Genomic DNA, 18,140 nt, shown 5'->3' with positions numbered 1-18,140 from the left:
CAAAGACGCCAATGTCCTCCCACAAGGGCCCTCTCTCTGTCCAAACGACTATGTGGCTCCATTGCAACCAGTAGCCAGCGCTAAACAAGACCAGCGGATGAATGGGCGCTATTTTCACAACACGCACTTCTTCGCAAAATGAAGCCCGCGCAGGCTGCGGGGACACTTCAACTGGCCTTTTTCAACACCCATTACACTGAGACCACTGAACGCAGCGGGCGGAGAAGAAGAGTGACATTTACTGGCACAGATTGCCACACAAAGAGTTAAAGAGAGACACAGGGAGGGGGGGGCGTAGGGGTGAAAGACAAGGGGTCCCTCTTTGCTGACGGTGATGAATGAGTGGATCACAACACGTTTCGGAGGAGGCCTTTGCATCCACAGAGGGGGCTCCTCAAATTACATGACTGACAGCTCAACTCACTTACTCCACCTGCGCCCGCCCTCCGGCTGAATATTTTACTCGGCGGCCATGTTATAATCATAGCGCACTGCAGATACTAAAAAAGGCCAGTTAAGGACTGTTTTAAAGCATGTAGGGAGATCAAATCTACAGAAAATATGTTTGAACTGGTACATGGAAATGCGCTTTTGGTGGCTAGACAGAAATTTCAAAATCCTGGCTATGGAACTGATCCCTAAAGGTCTCAGATTGCTCCAAACAAAGAGGCTGCCAGATCTTCTAAAAGCATCTAAAACGCCCTTTACAATGATGGAATCGGGGGTTTGCAACAACTTTTGTAACTTTCCTAAAACAACATTCTGACAATTATACCCATTTTGTGCAGCGATGGAATAGGATGGGTTTGAACTTATGTCTCAAGCTCCCTTTTTTTTTTAATTCTTCATACAACTACTTCCACCACTTTTCATGTGCACAAACAAGTGCAACATTGACAATAATTCAGAGAAGAGACTGTTTGAAAGTGTGCACTGTTATCCCCATTTGCATCTCCCCCTTCTCTATGCTGCGTCTTCCAGTCTGGACATTCAAAACGGGTATTAAAACTTTTGTTTGGACCACACTTAATTTGAGTTAGTTTGTTTGAAGCATACTGAACCCTTTATAATAAAGGTCCAGCATCACCATGAGGCGCCATTATAAAGACATACCTTTACACCACCAAGACAAGCTAGTTTGAGGTCCAAATGCCAGTATTTCACATTTTTAACGGTCACAGCCACTTGGACTTATTGCTCTGCTGTTCAGCTGATAGAAATACTTTGAATAGCTTTTAGATTGTGCTGGGGGAAACTACTGAATGGACAATTTAATGTCAGTGGAGCTGCTGGAAGAAGTGCTGATGGTGCACCGTGATTCTCATTTTATTTAGATTAACTACCCCTTAATACAAAGGCTTCTCATGCCTCAGTGGAGATAAAGCTCATAAAGGTGCAGTGTCAAGACTGAATTTGATCCACATACACATTAAGGAGTCTTCTTCCTCAGGCTTTAAACAACTTGAAGGTAGGTTCACCGCACTGCTCCCTATTTCTAGGTATTTGTTTTAGTTGACACATGAACAGATTAATTAATAGAGACGCAACAGTCTTCTGTTCTGAGGGCTTTGCACCAAGACATAATAAGAAAAGGAAGCTAAAATTACTTTGACAAGCCAGAGCTATTGGTTGTTATGCCGCATTGCTCTCCCTGTGGAAATAAATCGGGGGCTTTCTTTCCACCAAAGGGCACAACTGGATCTTACATCTATGCATATTAAAACAACAGGAACAATAAAAAGCAGCTCCATGGGGTTGAATCAGCGATAGCCGGCTAACATTAGAGACATAGCACAACTTGAGGCGGGCTGTGTTGCTCTAAATTACATGGCCTAATATATTTCATTAACACACCTCCCTCAGTGGGGTCTCTAATGGATGACAGCATGGCATAAAAGCTTGTCTGCCAGGGACACTAATTTGTTCATAGACGCATTCCATTCAATTATTACTGGCTGCTGCTCCTCATCAGCTGCTTAAATTGAGGTTGCCCACTTTGCCAAAAAAAAAAAAAAAAGAGCCTTGGCTGACAAGGCAGGCCACTTCAGTTCTGTGCCCTAAGTCACCCCCTTTTAATCCATAATGGTTTTTATCTTTCAAGTCAGGGGGCCACTGAAAATAATCCTATGAGCGTTTAGAGTGACAGAAAGCATGTTATTGTCAATTGCAGCGGCACGATCCGGCACCACAACAATGCAAAAATGAGCCACAGCGAGGCTGCATTTGCCCTTCCTGTTAGGCTCCTTCATAAATATCCTGAGGCCTAAATGCCACGGTGCGGCAGCTATTTGTTTTCCCTCTCCGTCAGGGTCATATAGCCGGGGTAGAAAGATACTGAAAGACTGGCTGGACCTTCTCTAGACCTGTGTATCCTGCTGGTGATTGTCTTGGCTTGCTGCCACTCAGAAAGAGAGGAGTTTTCGAGCTGAGGAGCTAAACTGAAGTTATTATTTAATCCCAGTCTAAACAGAATCATGGCTATAAATTAAGAGCCTCGTAATCAATTAACACGGATTCCAATTATTACACAGGGGGTGTTTGGCCCCAATACTTTATCCATCTTTACTGCTGTCAAATCACCTGCTTTAATCCCATTTACCAACACAGTTATTCAGCCAGCAATGCCTCAATTGTCATTTACCTGCTTTGCATAATCAAATCACAGATACTCCTCGGTTTATTGCCTGTTTTTTTTTTCTTGGCACACCTTTTGTGTTATGAAATCCAGGATGCCCCTGACTGATTTCTTAAAGTTAATTTGACAAGAATCAACTCTGGGAATGTTAATGAGTCAATTAAATTAGGCCTACTACTAAAAATATGTTTCACTCTGATCGTGACAGAAAAGGTGCAGGCACTCACGTTCACATGCGTCTCCTTTCTGATGAAATCCAGCTTTGCATATACATTTCCCAATGGGCACCAGCCATTCCCCTTCGGCGCTGCAGTGCATCTTGGGAGAGTTGTCGGCCTCCTCCTCGGCGTCGCTCACGCACATGCCCTCGACCTCCACCAGCGAGGAGAACTCTGATCCCGTCACGGTGTCTGGGAACGTGGCCAGGTTCTCGATGATAGACCAACACTTCTTGTAATAAACTTTGACAGAGACCAGGGCGATACACGCTCCTACATCCTGGAAGGCCAGGTAGAAGCCCCGCCTGGACAGGGGGCCAATTATGCGCACTTCTGTATTCAGCTTCATCTTCCTCTCGCCCAGGTCGCCCTGGGTGAAGCTTTCATCTGCGGCGATTGTGTCAATTTTCACGTACTGGTTCTCCCGTAAGCTCCTGCCCACCTCTGAATCCGTTTCCTGGTAATACAAGTTGAACGTCTCCTTGCAAGTGCCCACCACGCCGGGTAGGCTGTTACAATCCCTCAAGGTAAACTTTAGTTCCACAAAAATTCTCTGGGCATTGCCCTTCTCTATCCAGTTAGTCCGAAGCCAGTTATTCTGATTGGGCTCCATGACTTGGCAAACCTGGTATGTGCGAATGGGTGTGTAGTTCTCATCCAAGCCGCTGATCTCTTCCCACTGAAAGAAGACATAAACGAACACATCCATTAAAGAATGTCGTCATGTTGAATTTAGATGTGAAACTCATCAAACTGAAATAAACATCTAATGATTTGCAATCAAACTGGAGGTGATTGCTCTGTAATGAATATGACAAAGGCACATGAAATATAGTCATTTCAGACAGCACTGTATGCCGTAAACTGCAGGGAATGAAGGGAGATTAGCAGTTGCAGTTTTATCGCACAGACACATATTTAAAGAATGATTGTGCTCAGTTTATCTGCTTCTGCTCACATTATTTATTTAAAAGGTTTCTCACAGCCTGCTTTTAATCAGACTAGCAAGTTGGAAGTGGTTTGCTTAAGGCCTTTGTGCTCTCAATGTCAAAAGCCGGGAGAGTTTAGCAGCAGAAACCACCGCTTGCATTCTTTATCTCGCATTCTGGAGAGACTTTTGTGAGCAGCGAAATAGAGACTACTGACCCTCGTGTATGTGTCATGCCTCTGTTAAATATTATTATGACTATCACAGATGCGGAACATCAGAGAACGCTGGGGAAAGAAATATAGATGTGAAGTACATCAGAGATTCTGCAGACTTACCCCATTGGGAGGATAGGAGATCCACTCCAGTTCTGTCTGCTGTGCCTTGGAGTCCAGCAGAATCACTAGTGACAGGAAACCAAGAGGCAGGTGGTTAAATCTCACCGGGGCACCGGGGCTGGGTATTACTGATAGGCCACACATCGATATCTATAGCGCATACACCAGTGACCTAATTTCTAGCAGCAGCAGTTAAAGCAAAAAACATTCATTAAGAATATAGACACTGCAGCAGACAGGTCCTAATGTCTGCGGGGGAACTTTCTGGGAGACAAATGAAGACACTGACAGTGTGCTTAAAGAAGAAATAGAGAGTGCGTGAGAGAATGTGTTGGGAATCATTACGCAAAATATATAAACGCACTTCTTCTGTTCAACGGGGATGATTACGCATCGGTTTATTAAAGCTCATTTTTGGGGAGGAAGCTGTTGCGTTAAGGTCAAACCAGCAGCTCCGAGGCACACACACACTACCCGCGCTTAAACGCGGAAAAGGGGATGTTTTTCAGCTCAAAACGGCCCGGAAACTAAAGTAAAACCATCCAACATGCGGCTTGTTTTGCAGTTTCAGTCTGTGGAGGAGAAACTGTCAAAGCGGTCTGCTTTATGTTCTAGAAGCGTGCGAGAGCGCAAAGCGGCACCCCGGTGGTTTTCATTAAAATGAAGTTGTTTAATTGTATTTAATATCAGCAGACAGTTCCATCAAGAGCGGGGGGGTGGGGGGGGCAGCAGCCAGGACGCACCGCCGTAAAAACAAAAAACAATAATGCTCCGGTTATATCTTACAGGAGACTGGCTGATATGGAGGTCTGCGAAATCCCGCATATAAACCTGCTATTTACAATTCATATCAGCTCTCACATCCAGCCCGCGCTCCGTTATTACACTGTACAATCAATATCTGCCCTGTGATTTCATGTTTTACAGATGACATAGGCCTAATTACATTAATTGAACCAGAATCCGATCAATTAAAAGTGCCAATTTTCAGCCCGTTGGACTTATTTAAATCCCCTCTTATTTTCTGTGTGTTTTATAGCCAACTTGAGCTGTCTGAGGCAGATTACGGCTCCGCATCAATCTGCTGTATTTTCCTTCCAAGAAACAAGACTAGACCGGACTACCAGAGCCGAGGCCACTTTGGAGGAAATAAACCCCCCGAAACTGCGTCCAGACAGGCGGCTCACTCACTTCCAGCGAGGCGAGCCCGCTGGGACGATCGATCCGCTGATGTTACCTGGTTTGTCGCGACAGATTGTTAATCTTTAACTAGCGGGGCTGGTTGTGCCGATAGCGCACGGGGCGCTGGAGTTAAATAAAAAACAAGAGCTCCTGCGTCTAATCCATGTTTCCGCGGCGTCTGACCGCCGTGCGTAAAAACACCGAGAGGTCCGGGAGCAGACGGCGCTGTCAACCCCGCACACACCGGCCTCATCTGACAGCACGGGGACTATAAAACATCCAACATTTTCACTTATTAAAACATCGCGTGGGATTTACAGAGAGGGTTGGAGAAAGGCACGGAGGCTGTCCGCCGGGTTTGGACACCTCTCTGCTAATTCTGGAGGACGTCTTCCAAATGCGGTGGGATGGAAGAGTCCAAACTTTAAGAACTTACCTTCCTTCGCATTCTGAGCTTCCCCGCTGTCCACACAACAGCATAAATGAAGGCAAAATGTAATCCAGAGACACGGGATAGACCTGGAGAGCATGGTGCAGCCGCGGATTTCAATCTAGACCGTAACTCGCTTTGCCACCGTCTCGTGTGCTTCCCATTGACGACACTAAACCGGTTCTATGTACAACAATCCGCTGGTCCCCACTCAAATAGCGTCTGCTGCCGCTGGGAGGAGACTGTTGCTCCAGTGATGCCAGTCAAGGAGACAGGCGGAGGGATTGTCCAATGGTAACACGGCGAAGGACTCGTCACGAAAACTGAGGGCCAATAGGCGCGTGGAGGTGGGTGGGTTTTAGGGGGAATGCACGGCGGAGGAAATGTTGTCTCAACGTGGGTCAGATATTTTTGGTTTTCTTCGGGAAAAGGACAAGGGATGCTCCAGCACAGCGACACACACACACACACACACACACACACACACACACACACACACACACACCAAGAGGTTTCTGAGTGGTTGAAACAGCTTCCCTGAAAAACAATGAGCTCTTTCTGAGTCTCGAGAGTTTTGAAGTTAGTTTCATTTCCCTGTTATGTTGTTTGTTTGTTTTTTCAAACTTGAGTTTTGATCAGAAACCCACAATTATTAATTTGTCTGTTTTAACACAAGAACCACTTTCATCCAAACACACATTTTCCATCTTCAGCCGGGATTGGAAGCATTTTCTTTCTATTTTGGTGTTTTTACTGACATGCGACAAACTTTATGTTTCACTGCTTCCTGCTACACGAAAGGTGAATTAGAGTTTTGCATTATTTCAGATTTAAACTGCTGCATGTCGAGTGGCCCAGCTATGTTGGTGGCCAGGAGGAGGAGGTGGGGTGCAATTGGCGGGGGCCAACCTGTCACAGAGGCAAACTCGGGCCTCCCCATGCACAACGGTTTTTTAATTTGTGTTTAATAAGAGTTTTATTTTAAAGATTATCTATACGCATTACAATTAAATATAGTAGTGTTTTTTTTTTGTAAAAAATGTATAAATGTAGAATATTTCTGAGTGGAGTTGAAGTATAAAGTAAATAACAAGTACCTCAAAATAATTACAGTACTTTCCACCACTGCATTTTGACAGTTAGGGTTAGAATAATTTGCATGTACACTGGTCACCTACACTGAATATATAACCATGATTATTTATTTCCTCCCCCACTGAAGACTTGGTTTGGATATTAACAGACTTAGACCCTTGATTCAGATAAGAGAAAACTCCACGAAAAAAACATAAAAATAAAAAATTTTAATGGAGAAAAAGGAAGAAAACTCAGGAAAGGCACAATCATAATGATAATATTAAGAAAATAAAGCACAAAGAAATAAAGATATAATCATAATTAACCAGTTAAAGAGTTTCAGACACAGTGGAAAAGGCCTCTCCGTTCAGCTCCTGGATTCTAATTTGTGACAGTGTCTTTAATGTTTGAGCCAAATATAGTGTTTGATGGCGAGACATTAAATGGTGTTTATAATCTGGGGAAGGTCACCTTAAGTACAGGGACAGTCCCACTGAGACAGGACCTGATTCATTATTGCTCTGCTGCTTGAGAGACTCTCACCGTAAAGATGCAACCGCCGGGCGGTCTTAAATAACAAGCGAAGATAAACAAAAAGACACGATTTAAAAGTCTAAAGTTAATTTCCCCCACTTTCTTGGATGACTTGGCATATCACTTAAAAATTAAAGCATAAAGCGGAGCTCATTATCCCTTTATACGTACAGCATTTGTTGCAGGTCACTAATTAATCTCCATTACCTCCCAACAAGCAAAACAGCTGTAATTATGGCCAACAAATAATGATTAATAAACTGTGTACATAAGAATGGACAGAATCAGACAAGGACTCACTTCAAGGTTTATTTACCTCTGCTTTTTCTGTGTTTGTTTGTTTGTTTGGCCTGTTTATTATGCAAATTGCAGCTAATCCTTTTTGCCCTTGATACACAGTCGAGTCCTGCATGGAAGTGTGTAACTAATGATGGTTGAATTAATCTGGATTAATGTTACCGTTATCATGACCTGTCTGTATGACACCACCACTACACCAGCATACGTCAGTGTAAAGCCAATGTGAGAGGCGGGATTTCAGAGGATTTGGTTTTCAGGCTTTTAATCAGCAATATTTGAATGTCGATTGTGTGTGTTCTCCCCTGTCAGCCGGGTTTACAGACAGAGGAAGGTTCCCTCTTCTTTGGAAAGTGTTTCTTCGATGAAGGCCTGCAAACATCTTAGTGGCCGCAGACCCTTAAAGGATCATTCCAGTTTATTACAACTTGAGTCTTATTTGCATGGTTTTGGCCATCATTTCTCTCTGTGGTTACCTTGGTGTCTGATGTCCGCAGTAATGTTTCTGGAAATATGGAGATTTTTAAGGAGCTGAGGGGCAGCACATGTTCCACAGTTACAAAACAAGGTACACATGGTACGTTTTCTTTAAGGAAAGATGGCCAGAACTATTAAAGTAAGAGCCAAGTTTTAAGAAATGGGAATTATCATTTAAACTGTGTACAGCAGCGGTGCAGTACATACACTCTGCACTGCTTTTTAGGATTTCAATCAACAATACTTACATATCTTCTCCGGCTTTGCTTCCATTGTGACAGACGCAGGCGCCACTATTTTTTAAACGTGAAGTACCTGATGACGCCCAGCAGACATCTGAGTGATTGTATATCCTCACTGTTTGTCACTTTGTCAGTCTCTTAACAGCCGGACTGTCTTTACAGTAGCTCTAACTGCTTCACTGATGTAAGATATCTCACTAAATTGGAAGCTGTCTGTTTCACCTCCTAGTACCTAACCTAAACATGTTCGCTGTTGCCATGGTGTCCTCTAATTAAAGCGTCCCCGCTCTCCTCATATGGAAGTGACACTAAGCATTAGGGGTATTATGTTCTGCAGTGACAGTAATGAAGCTGCTATCGCCTTGCCTCGTGTTGTCAAATTGATTGGCTAACAGAGAAAAGTGTAAGTGTGCGACATGTCAAAGGTCACTCAGAGCTGTGAAACTTTGCGTGTCCGCGTACACCAGCTCTCTGCCAGCGGTGCCTTTTCAAGCTAATTTTAGGTTCAATGGGAGCTCTGTCGTAACAGGCAACAATGACGAGGGAGTGGCTGTATGAAGACACCACCGTTGCTCTAGCTGTTACTGCAGAAGAACACAGTGCCGCCCGCAGGAATCAGTCCTAAAACCCAGAAATGAGTTCCTTCGTAGGTTTTGTTCTACAACATAAAATGTGTCAGTAAATACCCCACTCGTAAATTCTGAAGGTTTTATGTGTCTTAAAAAAGGCGGGTGCTAACAAGTGGCTAAACGAGACTACGGAGGTTGTCACGGACATTAAACGTCTTTACGTCGAACACCGGAACTCGTTTTATTTTCTGCAATAATCCAAAATCTCATGGAAAAATCCCATCGGCTTTTTGTTGAGGGAACCAGGGCGATGCTAACTTCCGGGTTGGCCTACAAAAATACGTCACCCCTGCAGCACTCTAAACTTTTTGGTGACTAGTCTTGTGGGGCAGGGCTGGGGGAGGTGGGATGTTGGACTCATGACCTCTGTATTTCTGCCAGTGCTGTGGGTCACCAGCCATAGGAAATTCATCAGCTCTCGTGTCCAGTGATGGTCTAAATATTTTAAAGCCTTTTAATTCTCAAAATAATTGCAAAACAGTAAGTGGAGTACAGGTATATACTGCATATGAAGTATAAGTACACATAGACAAACATTTACAATTTGTATTCCTTTCCAGAGAAGTCTGTTAAACATTTATCCAGTGTCCTCATCAGCAGGCAGCACTTAACTCCTCTCCCAGTGTTTCCTCCCTCCAGGCTCAAATTACACTTCTTAGACAGAGTCCCACATACTGCTGAGACGTGTAAAGAAGTTGGAAATACTTATGTACACAGTTGTATCTTGTTTCCGTGCACCTCTCAGGCTGCAAGGGTCAGTAAGTAGCGAAAAAGCCGTCCACAGCCGGTGGGACTATGTGCAGGCTGATCCTGGCATCCAGTAGGCAGGGTGGGGGCAGTCTGAAGTCAGCCTGTCAGGCCCTGGAGGAAAACACCACCCAGAGCTTTAATAGCGACCATGAGAAGCAGCCCAGAGTCCCTGTCAAATGGCGGTTTGGTTGTGCAAGCAGGCAATTTGCTTCTTTTTATAGATTGGTAATATGGAATGGCGGTCCCAGAGGAAATCTCAAGTGTTGAAAACTCAACTGGTATTGTTGTGGGGCAGCTCAAAGCCATTTGCACCTGACACCGTTTTGTTGATATAATCACATTCCTGCTGGAGTCTGTCTGCGACTCCGGTGAAGTTTTAAAATGCAAAGCACCGGAGAAAGAGTAATCATTCCACACAAAATTTCCCCTGTGTTTAAACTCACATGTGCCTGGGGTCGCAATTATGAAAATTGGTTCATCAGGAGACAAGGAAGTACACCAGAAATCCACATTTCCTTGTGATCCAATTAGGAGAAGAGAGAAGTATGCAGTTGTATTTATTAAGCACATTTTTGTCTGGAATGTTGCTCTAGTTTTTAGTTATGTAGCTACAGCAGAAGACTGGTGTGTTGCGTCTTAGTTAATGGGTCACAGGATGTGTGATATTGCAACTTCAGTGTGAACAAGTTATAATTAACTAATTTTTGCCGCAGTACAGGAGAAAAATATATATTTTTTGCCGTAATTACAGGAAGAACAGCAGCCAGAATGGAGAATGAGACACAAACAGGTCTAATGGAGCCTCGGATGACTCAACATTCTCCCTATTCATAAAACACAACCATAGTAATTGATGAATCCACATTAAAGACAATCACGTGTAAAGACAATCCTTTAAATTCCAGTTTGATATTACCATGCAAATGAAAATTAATTAAAGCACTAATTAATCGGCCTCGCTCACATTAGAAGCTGCTTTTATAGTCCAATTTCAAATTATTCCAGGATCACGGCTCCTCATTCACTTTAAACTAATACAACGGCTTTACACAAAAAAATCACTCTCAGTTCGTGAAATGTCACAGTGCTGCAGTGTGCTGCTCTGATGACTGCTTCATTTCCTATGTCACTGCTCCATTCAGTGCTATTGTGGGATTGTTGAAATCATTGTTGACAAATGAAGATAGCCAGACGTCTACACTTATGGGAAACATGTGGTCAGTTTCACTCTGCATCATTCATGCGTGGCAACGCGACTGGCTCTTCCACCGTCATTGTGTTTGTTTGTTTATTTAGGAGACTTTCGTTTGCCCAGAATCTGAGACGTCTGAAAAGGAACTCCTGGTGAAACGTGAGGAAAGGAGGAAGTCAGGAACTCCTGTTTTACTGCAATTGTGTCCCTCAGCTACATGAAGGAAAGGTAGGTTTCTATGTAATTATTCACAACAATAGTGTGTGCATGCTATTATGCTATATTAATAGCTTGTGGTGTGACGCAGCATTACATCTTGGAGCATTGCACGGACAGTATGTTTATGCAGATATGGAACTCAAAATGAGCCAATACTAAAAAGAATGTGAATTAATTGTTAAAGAAATAAGCATATGACTGAATAGAGTAACCAATACATTGTGAAATAATGTTATTATTAGGCCTATGTTATGTTGAGTGTTGTTTCATGATTGTTATTTTAAGTTTAATTGAGTTTATTTCATTTTATTGTCGACAATTATATTACAAAAGTCTATTTTTCATTTCACAATGGTATTTCATATTTCATAATCCTGGCCTCCTCACCTTTCACTTGAATGCCCCCAGTCTCTCTTAGCAAGCTTAAATGATACCACAGTTGACTAGTTAGCTCTTGTTAGCCAAAAAAACAAACAAACAACAAAGCCAGAGTAGTTCTGAATCAATAAACTAGCTGCTACAGTGCTCAATAAACACAACACAATGACTAACCTCTCCTTAAAAACACCAGCCAGCCAGCTAACTGGCTAGCATCAAAGTAAAGAGCCAGTGCTGATGGCAGTTGGTTTATTCAGAATTACCTCGACATTGTTGTACTTCCTTAGATGTTCTTCAGACAAAGACACTCACTTACTCATTCAACTCACTGAAGAGCAAAATGACAAAGAGCTTTTCTCTGCGGTTGCTTTAGCCAATAGGCACTTTACTTTGCATCAATTAAATGGACTGGATTGTTTTTGCAGTCTGTGTTCTTATTTGTCACAAGCAGCCAATGTACTGTGCAGATGTCAGCTGTGTTTCGGCGTGTAAGTTTGTGTTCAGCTCATTCTCAGTTCCTGGTGAGTTCTGAGATCAGTCAGTGTTTTTTTTCCTGCAGAGCCATCTCCTGTTTGCTTGTCTCTGTATGAGTGGAGTCATTAAAAGCCTGGGGACAAAGTAGACCTCGCGCTTACATGCCTAGCCCTCATTTCACAGCGCACAGGGCACATAGACATTTGAAAAGGGACATTTAAAATAAGCTACAAGTAAGTTGCGTTAATATGAAAAAAAGGATTTCATATTGTTCATAATGTCTTGTCTGTTGATTCAGCATTGGCCACTTTGGAGTTCAATAACACTGGAGATGTCAAAGCACAACTGGAAACACAATTTAGTGACAGGATTGTACAGCTGCTCATTCAGCTATAAATCTCTTTTTATGAAGTGAAACAGGATTAACGAGGCTCCACGGGGCTCGTATCGCCCTGCTCAGGTACTGAACATATCAGACTGTTAGGTATACTGTATTTCACCCAGACCCAAATCTAGCAACAGTGTCCAGTTACTTAACTGTCTGTTATAAATGAACCTCCTCGTTGAGAGCTCAGTATTCAGGGTAGCCCTACAGGGTGAAGGAGTCACTTAGAGTTTCCATGGCTTGAAAGAGAAGAAGGTGGCCCCCTTGAATCTGAAGGATGCTCAGCAGAAAGGTGTTTTATTTCACTGTTTCTCCAGCTGCCTGTGCTGCATTGGTGACAGCATCCAGTTTAGGCAATGTTTGGCCTGCGTCTCCCCCGGGCAGTGTGTCCAACGGCTGTCCACCCAGACACAGCCTTCAGCCGTGCTGCCTGTCTGGCACTCAAGACCCCCGAGAAATAGATGTCCTCTTTTCTTACAATTGCTCTTTAATCAGCTGCCTGCACAATGGGCCAACCATTTTAACATGCAGCTGAAGCTGTTGTAAGCATGGGGAAATTAAATTCTGTGTCCTGCTCCTCTGCAACGTCTGATTTTGCTGCATTTTGCCGCTGAAGGAAAAGTTAATTTTAGTGCTTTTCTCTTTTTTTGTAACAACATCCAACAGGCAAAGACCATTTTGAAATGATAGTGAAGCACACATATTTTTACGTCCTCGGAAATACCAAAAACATGCAGTAAAGTTCATGTGCTATGTTCCTTTGACTCAGAGAGTCAGTTTTTGGGGAAAAAAAACGCTCTGGCTTGTTTTGTGTTTTGTATTTCTTTAAACAATAATTAGTAATAAGTAAATTAGTAAAGTATTTCTTTAAATCACAATTGTCTTGAGCGGCGCTAAGCCCAGGATGTAGCGATGGTGCCCTTGCTCAACGTTAACACGCAGATCGTCCGCTAATGGCAGATTTATCCCAACAGCCTACATCTGGTGACTAATAAGCTTGTAAACCAATTTTTATGTAAGAGGCCGGAGTGTGTGTTCCATTACAGTTACATTTCGCTTTTTTATAGTCTAACCTCAGCCTCTCCCTGACCTTAACCATACGATAATTGCCTTTTGCAGAAAGAAAAAACTAAAGAATGTAATCCGAGTGACATGCAAGTGATTTCACAGAATTTGTGGCATTCACCAGTTTTCTTGTACGGGTCCTTAAATGGCAACTTAGAGGCGTAGATTATGCTAATGATAAAATCTCGCAAATGCACACCTGCTCATGAACAGGTGACATTCATCAAGCTGAAATGGGTTTGCTCAGTTAAGGAAGTTTGGTGAATCTGACTTGGAAGACCCAAACCTCAAAGTAAGAGAGATTGAGAGATGAGAATTTAAAAATGTTCTAAAAATGAAAAAAAGAAATAATTTTTGTGCCTGAGACTGGACCTAAGTACTACAGCCCTGCAACGATTTCTCATACGTTTGACTGCTATGTAAGGAATTACATTAAAAAAATGTCTTCATCCTTTGACGAGTCGGAGACAACGTGTAGAATCCTCAGCAGGTTTCAGTCGGGCCCACAGCTTTCCAGCAGCGAGGCAGCAGCCTTGGGACAAACCCGCTATCATTATAACATCAATCGCCACTCGCCTCTCTTAAACACCTTCCTCATCACCACTTGTTTCAGCAGCAGTACATCAGCACTGACTGAGGTGGAATATGGGAGCAGGTAGTCATCCTTTAACACCGGCTCCAGCCTGTGTGTATATATTAATGAGACGCCACTGGCTAGCTCCAAACTTTTCGTCTCGTCTCTGTCATTAAAACACCCCATGTGCACTTTTGACTCCCGATTCAGTTCTTTTTTGCCCTTTAGGGAAACAAAAGGGGTTATGTAAGATTTATAGAGATCGGTCCACATCTAGCCGCGGTCCCTCCGTTCCTTTTTATCTTTTGATTGGGATAATTATCGGTCAGAGGAGCGAGCGGTGAGAAATGCTAAGTGGATCATGGCTTCGAAGCAGAGGACGGACAGCACTCATACACAGTTCTGCCTGAACGGGGAAATGGAGAGCGTCTGTCGCTTTCTAAACTCTTCTCCATTCTTTTTGAGCTTCTGTTTTGGTCTGTTCACCAGTGGCCCAGCTTACACGGTTTGTGTTTTGCATTTTTTGCCCAGTCTGTTTAGCCTATTTAAAATTCAAACAGTATCTTCAAATCATACTTAAAGAAATACATCACGATTTTGTGAAATATATGCTATCCTATCTATCCCCCTGCTTCTGGTCTTTATGCTAAGCTAGGCTAACAGTGTGCTGACTCCCGCTCCTTACTTAACACACATACATGACTGTCACTCTCAGAAAGAAAGCAAATAAGTGTATTTCCCAAAACACCAAACTACTCCTTTAATATTAAATACTGACATCTTGTGTACAACGTTTAGCATGCTAATTTTAATCTCTCCCCATTAAGATGCAAAGTTGTGGATATTGGAAAGTAACTGTCAACCTTTACTCAACTACTGTGTGTGAGTACAACTTTGTTTTGTTTCCATTTTATGTATCTGTAGCTCAACACACTGCTGTTAAAACCTGTTTCTGCTATTTTGATCATATCTTCTACTTGCTATGTGGTGCCCCCCTTAATACAGTCCATACAGATTATTTTCATACACACACACACACACATACATGCTTGTGATTTGTGACATTTGTAACATAGCACTCGTGCACCTTTGGTAGATTTATTTCGTCTTCATAGTAATATTTTCAGATTGTAAAATATATATTTTCTTTGCTTATAATTCACAACATAGTTACTGGTACTTCACTTTTTCTTGTGAATGAATCAAGTTATATCTCATCCTATGTTTATCTTTTTTATTTGACAACATATCTGAGGGAAATAATCGACCTTTCACCCCACGACTTTTATCTGACAGCTATAATTACTGGTTATTTTGTAATATAATGCATGCAGTAGATTAAACTGCCAAACTGTATATGATACTCAATTTGGTTGAGGATTGCACAATTTTTTAAATGTTTAAATGTTAATGCTATATTTATATTATTATACTTTGCAATTGTTCCTATTATCTACATTATTGCTCCTTGAAAATCTGAATCAATACTTCTGCACTTACATGTCCTGATTTAACTCATTTTACTGAGTACTGTTTTTAATAGCGCTGATCACTTTCTGATGCAGCGATCATTCAGCATAAACCCCTTTTTGACAGGTTTCTAAGATGTGCCCTGAAGCTTCATTCACAATTATAGCTGGGATTGACTACACTGACCTTTGGAATTTAGAGAATGCTCCACTGAAAACAAATATTAAACACTAACAGTATATCATTTTTATTCTAATGTAGAGGTTGCAGTTGTAATTTAGTCCTTTGACTATGTTTACATTGGCATTAATATGCCGGTGGCGTACTTTGACTCAGAGAGAGGTCACTGTTGCGTGCCCACTTCCCAGAGCGACTGAATTAGCATGTGGAAATATGCCACTTGTTAACTTGTGTGACTTTGGGTTTCGTGTGGCTGTCAGAACCACAGAAGCAAGACTTTGTTTGTTGTTCTGTGATGTAGATAAAGAGAGGGGGGAGAAGGGGGGGCTACAGAGAGGACGGAGTCTGAAAGATATAATAAAGAGTGTATGTGAAAGTTTGTCTGTGTAGTTTCATAAAATGAAAAATTTAAAAACACAGGAGAGAAAATGGAAAAAAGGACAATGGAATAGCACATAACACCTTAAGAGACTGTAGCATTTAGGTTTTATAGATAATGTACAAAGAACTGCAGATCACGACTTAAATCTTTTTTTTTTTTGAATTTACAAGTTAGAAGTGAATCTTCTCATGGTAAATGTTTTTTACACTGAACCCAGACGACTTTTCCACCTCCTTTTTCCAAGTCTTTTCATGACTATCTAGTCACATATGCTCGAGGCTCATTGGAATTAACAGCTTTACATGTTTACTTTACTTGCAGACAACTGATCGCTACAGATTGGAGAGTGAAGAAATGAACACACACTTCAGAGACAGAAACCTCAATGGTCTTTTGAAAAATACATTTCAACTAGAAAGAAGAACAAAGCCAAGAAAGGAATCCAAAAAGAGAAAAGTTAATAAGCTACCAAGCACAAATGAAGGATTAAAGAGTGATTAAACAGAGGTACAGGTAATTGGGAAAGCAATATATAAGAGAGGAGGAGAGAGTGGATTTTTATAGTCAATAAAATAATATGGACGTAAAGATGTAACACAAAATTAGTTCAACATTAATTTATAAATCCTAAACAAAGTACATAAAACTAAAAAAAGGAGACAGGAGAAACTTTTTGATTAATAATAAAGTTGTAAAGTAGAACCGTAAAACAGTGTTCGATAGAAGGTGGGGATAGGGAAGACTGTTCATCTTCCGGGGTCTGCAGCTGGGTCACCCACTCCCCCTGGAAGAGCGAGCCAACATGTTTTATTACTTCCCTATTGTAAATCCATATGGATTCACACCTTTCAATCCATTACAGCTCGCTGTCACCAAACATATCCAGTGTGAAATAGTGTGAAGCCCATAACCTTCCGTGTTTCGTGCATAAATCCCTCCACTATGCCAATAAGCATTTCCAAGAGGAACCAGTAATGGGTTTATTAAAGGCTGTTATGGGATGTTGAGAAGGAAAAGACAGTTTGTGACACCAGTGCAGCAAAGAGACTGTTATTCCAAAATGAGAAATATGCTTTATGAAATTCATTTCTTGACATCACATCACTTTGTTTAATCCAGCATGGATATATGGCTGCTTAATTAAATGTTGAGTCCCTTGTTAGCACATCATGAACTTTCTATTCATATGACAGACAAAAAAACCCACCTTAAACTAGAATGAACCTGCCCAGCAGGCAGCAGCGCCGAGAATCCCTGATGCAATAGAATGCGTTCCAATTGAACCTGTAAACCAAACACAATACCTGTTCTTGCTGTTATCTACTTATATTTTATGATTGTCTATCTGTCAAAGATATTTCTGAGTGCTTCCACGTTTCAGCTTCATTAGGCCGCGTTCAGATGCACATCAGCACTGCGTGAAAAATGTATTTAAATGAGGCCACTTTGATGGCACACTGGGGCTCTTGGTGCAGAGAGCTCCAGCAAAAACACGTCATAAAGTGATAATAAAGTGTTTTGCTGTCTGATAAGCCTCAAAATTCATGGATCTATTACCTAAACCAGCCTTCCTGGATTGTGTTTTGTTTTCTCACCAGTACCCGCAATGACATGCCCATACCAACTCACCTTATTTTGATGCAGGGCAGTTTTCAAGAAGCTAAATATTCTGTGACCTCCAACTGACTAAGATCGTTCATTCGGGTTTTATCAGTAACTATGGACAAAATCGGGAACTTAAAATATCTTTTATGCATTCCTGCTTGCGGTTTCAAACAAGAAGCATAGTTTAGTAGCTTAGTCGTGATGATTTGCTGACTATTTCTTATCTGTACAACTCTGAATCCATTTGCAGAGTTTGTGTTTACCACTCAGTGACAGTACATAAAGCTACACCTTATAGTTCCTAATTTTAGCTCCTGGTTCATCTGGTTGAAAGGCAGGTAAGGTTCCTAAGTTCTTACAAAGGTTCCTGGGTTCCTGGTAAAGTTCTTGAAGTGCACAATGGCTGATTGCTGCCCCATTTAGTTACTGATGCTACCAAACCTTTCATTCTAGCACGACATGTATGCAGATTTAACACT

The 18,140-nt window shown here is 41.9% G+C and overlaps 1 protein-coding gene across 6 annotated transcripts in view; it reads right to left on the bottom strand.

The window, feature by feature from the left end:
* Positions 1-3,481, bottom strand: part of epha7 (eph receptor A7) — a 73,345-nt gene extending 69,864 nt beyond the window's left edge. For all 6 annotated transcript variants that reach the window (XM_070925419.1, XM_070925420.1, XM_070925417.1 and 3 more), the window contains exon 1: positions 2,863-3,481. In XM_070925419.1, the coding sequence (XP_070781520.1) occupies positions 2,863-3,466 (604 nt within the window). In that variant the 5' untranslated portion in view covers positions 3,467-3,481. The remainder of the gene's footprint in view (positions 1-2,862) is intronic.
* Positions 3,482-18,140: the final 14,659 nt, after the last annotated feature.

Source organism: Enoplosus armatus, chromosome 19 (genome assembly GCF_043641665.1).
Source record: "Enoplosus armatus isolate fEnoArm2 chromosome 19, fEnoArm2.hap1, whole genome shotgun sequence".
NCBI classification, from domain to species: domain Eukaryota; kingdom Metazoa; phylum Chordata; class Actinopteri; order Centrarchiformes; family Enoplosidae; genus Enoplosus; species Enoplosus armatus.
This window is presented reverse-complemented; position numbering and strand designations above follow the sequence as displayed.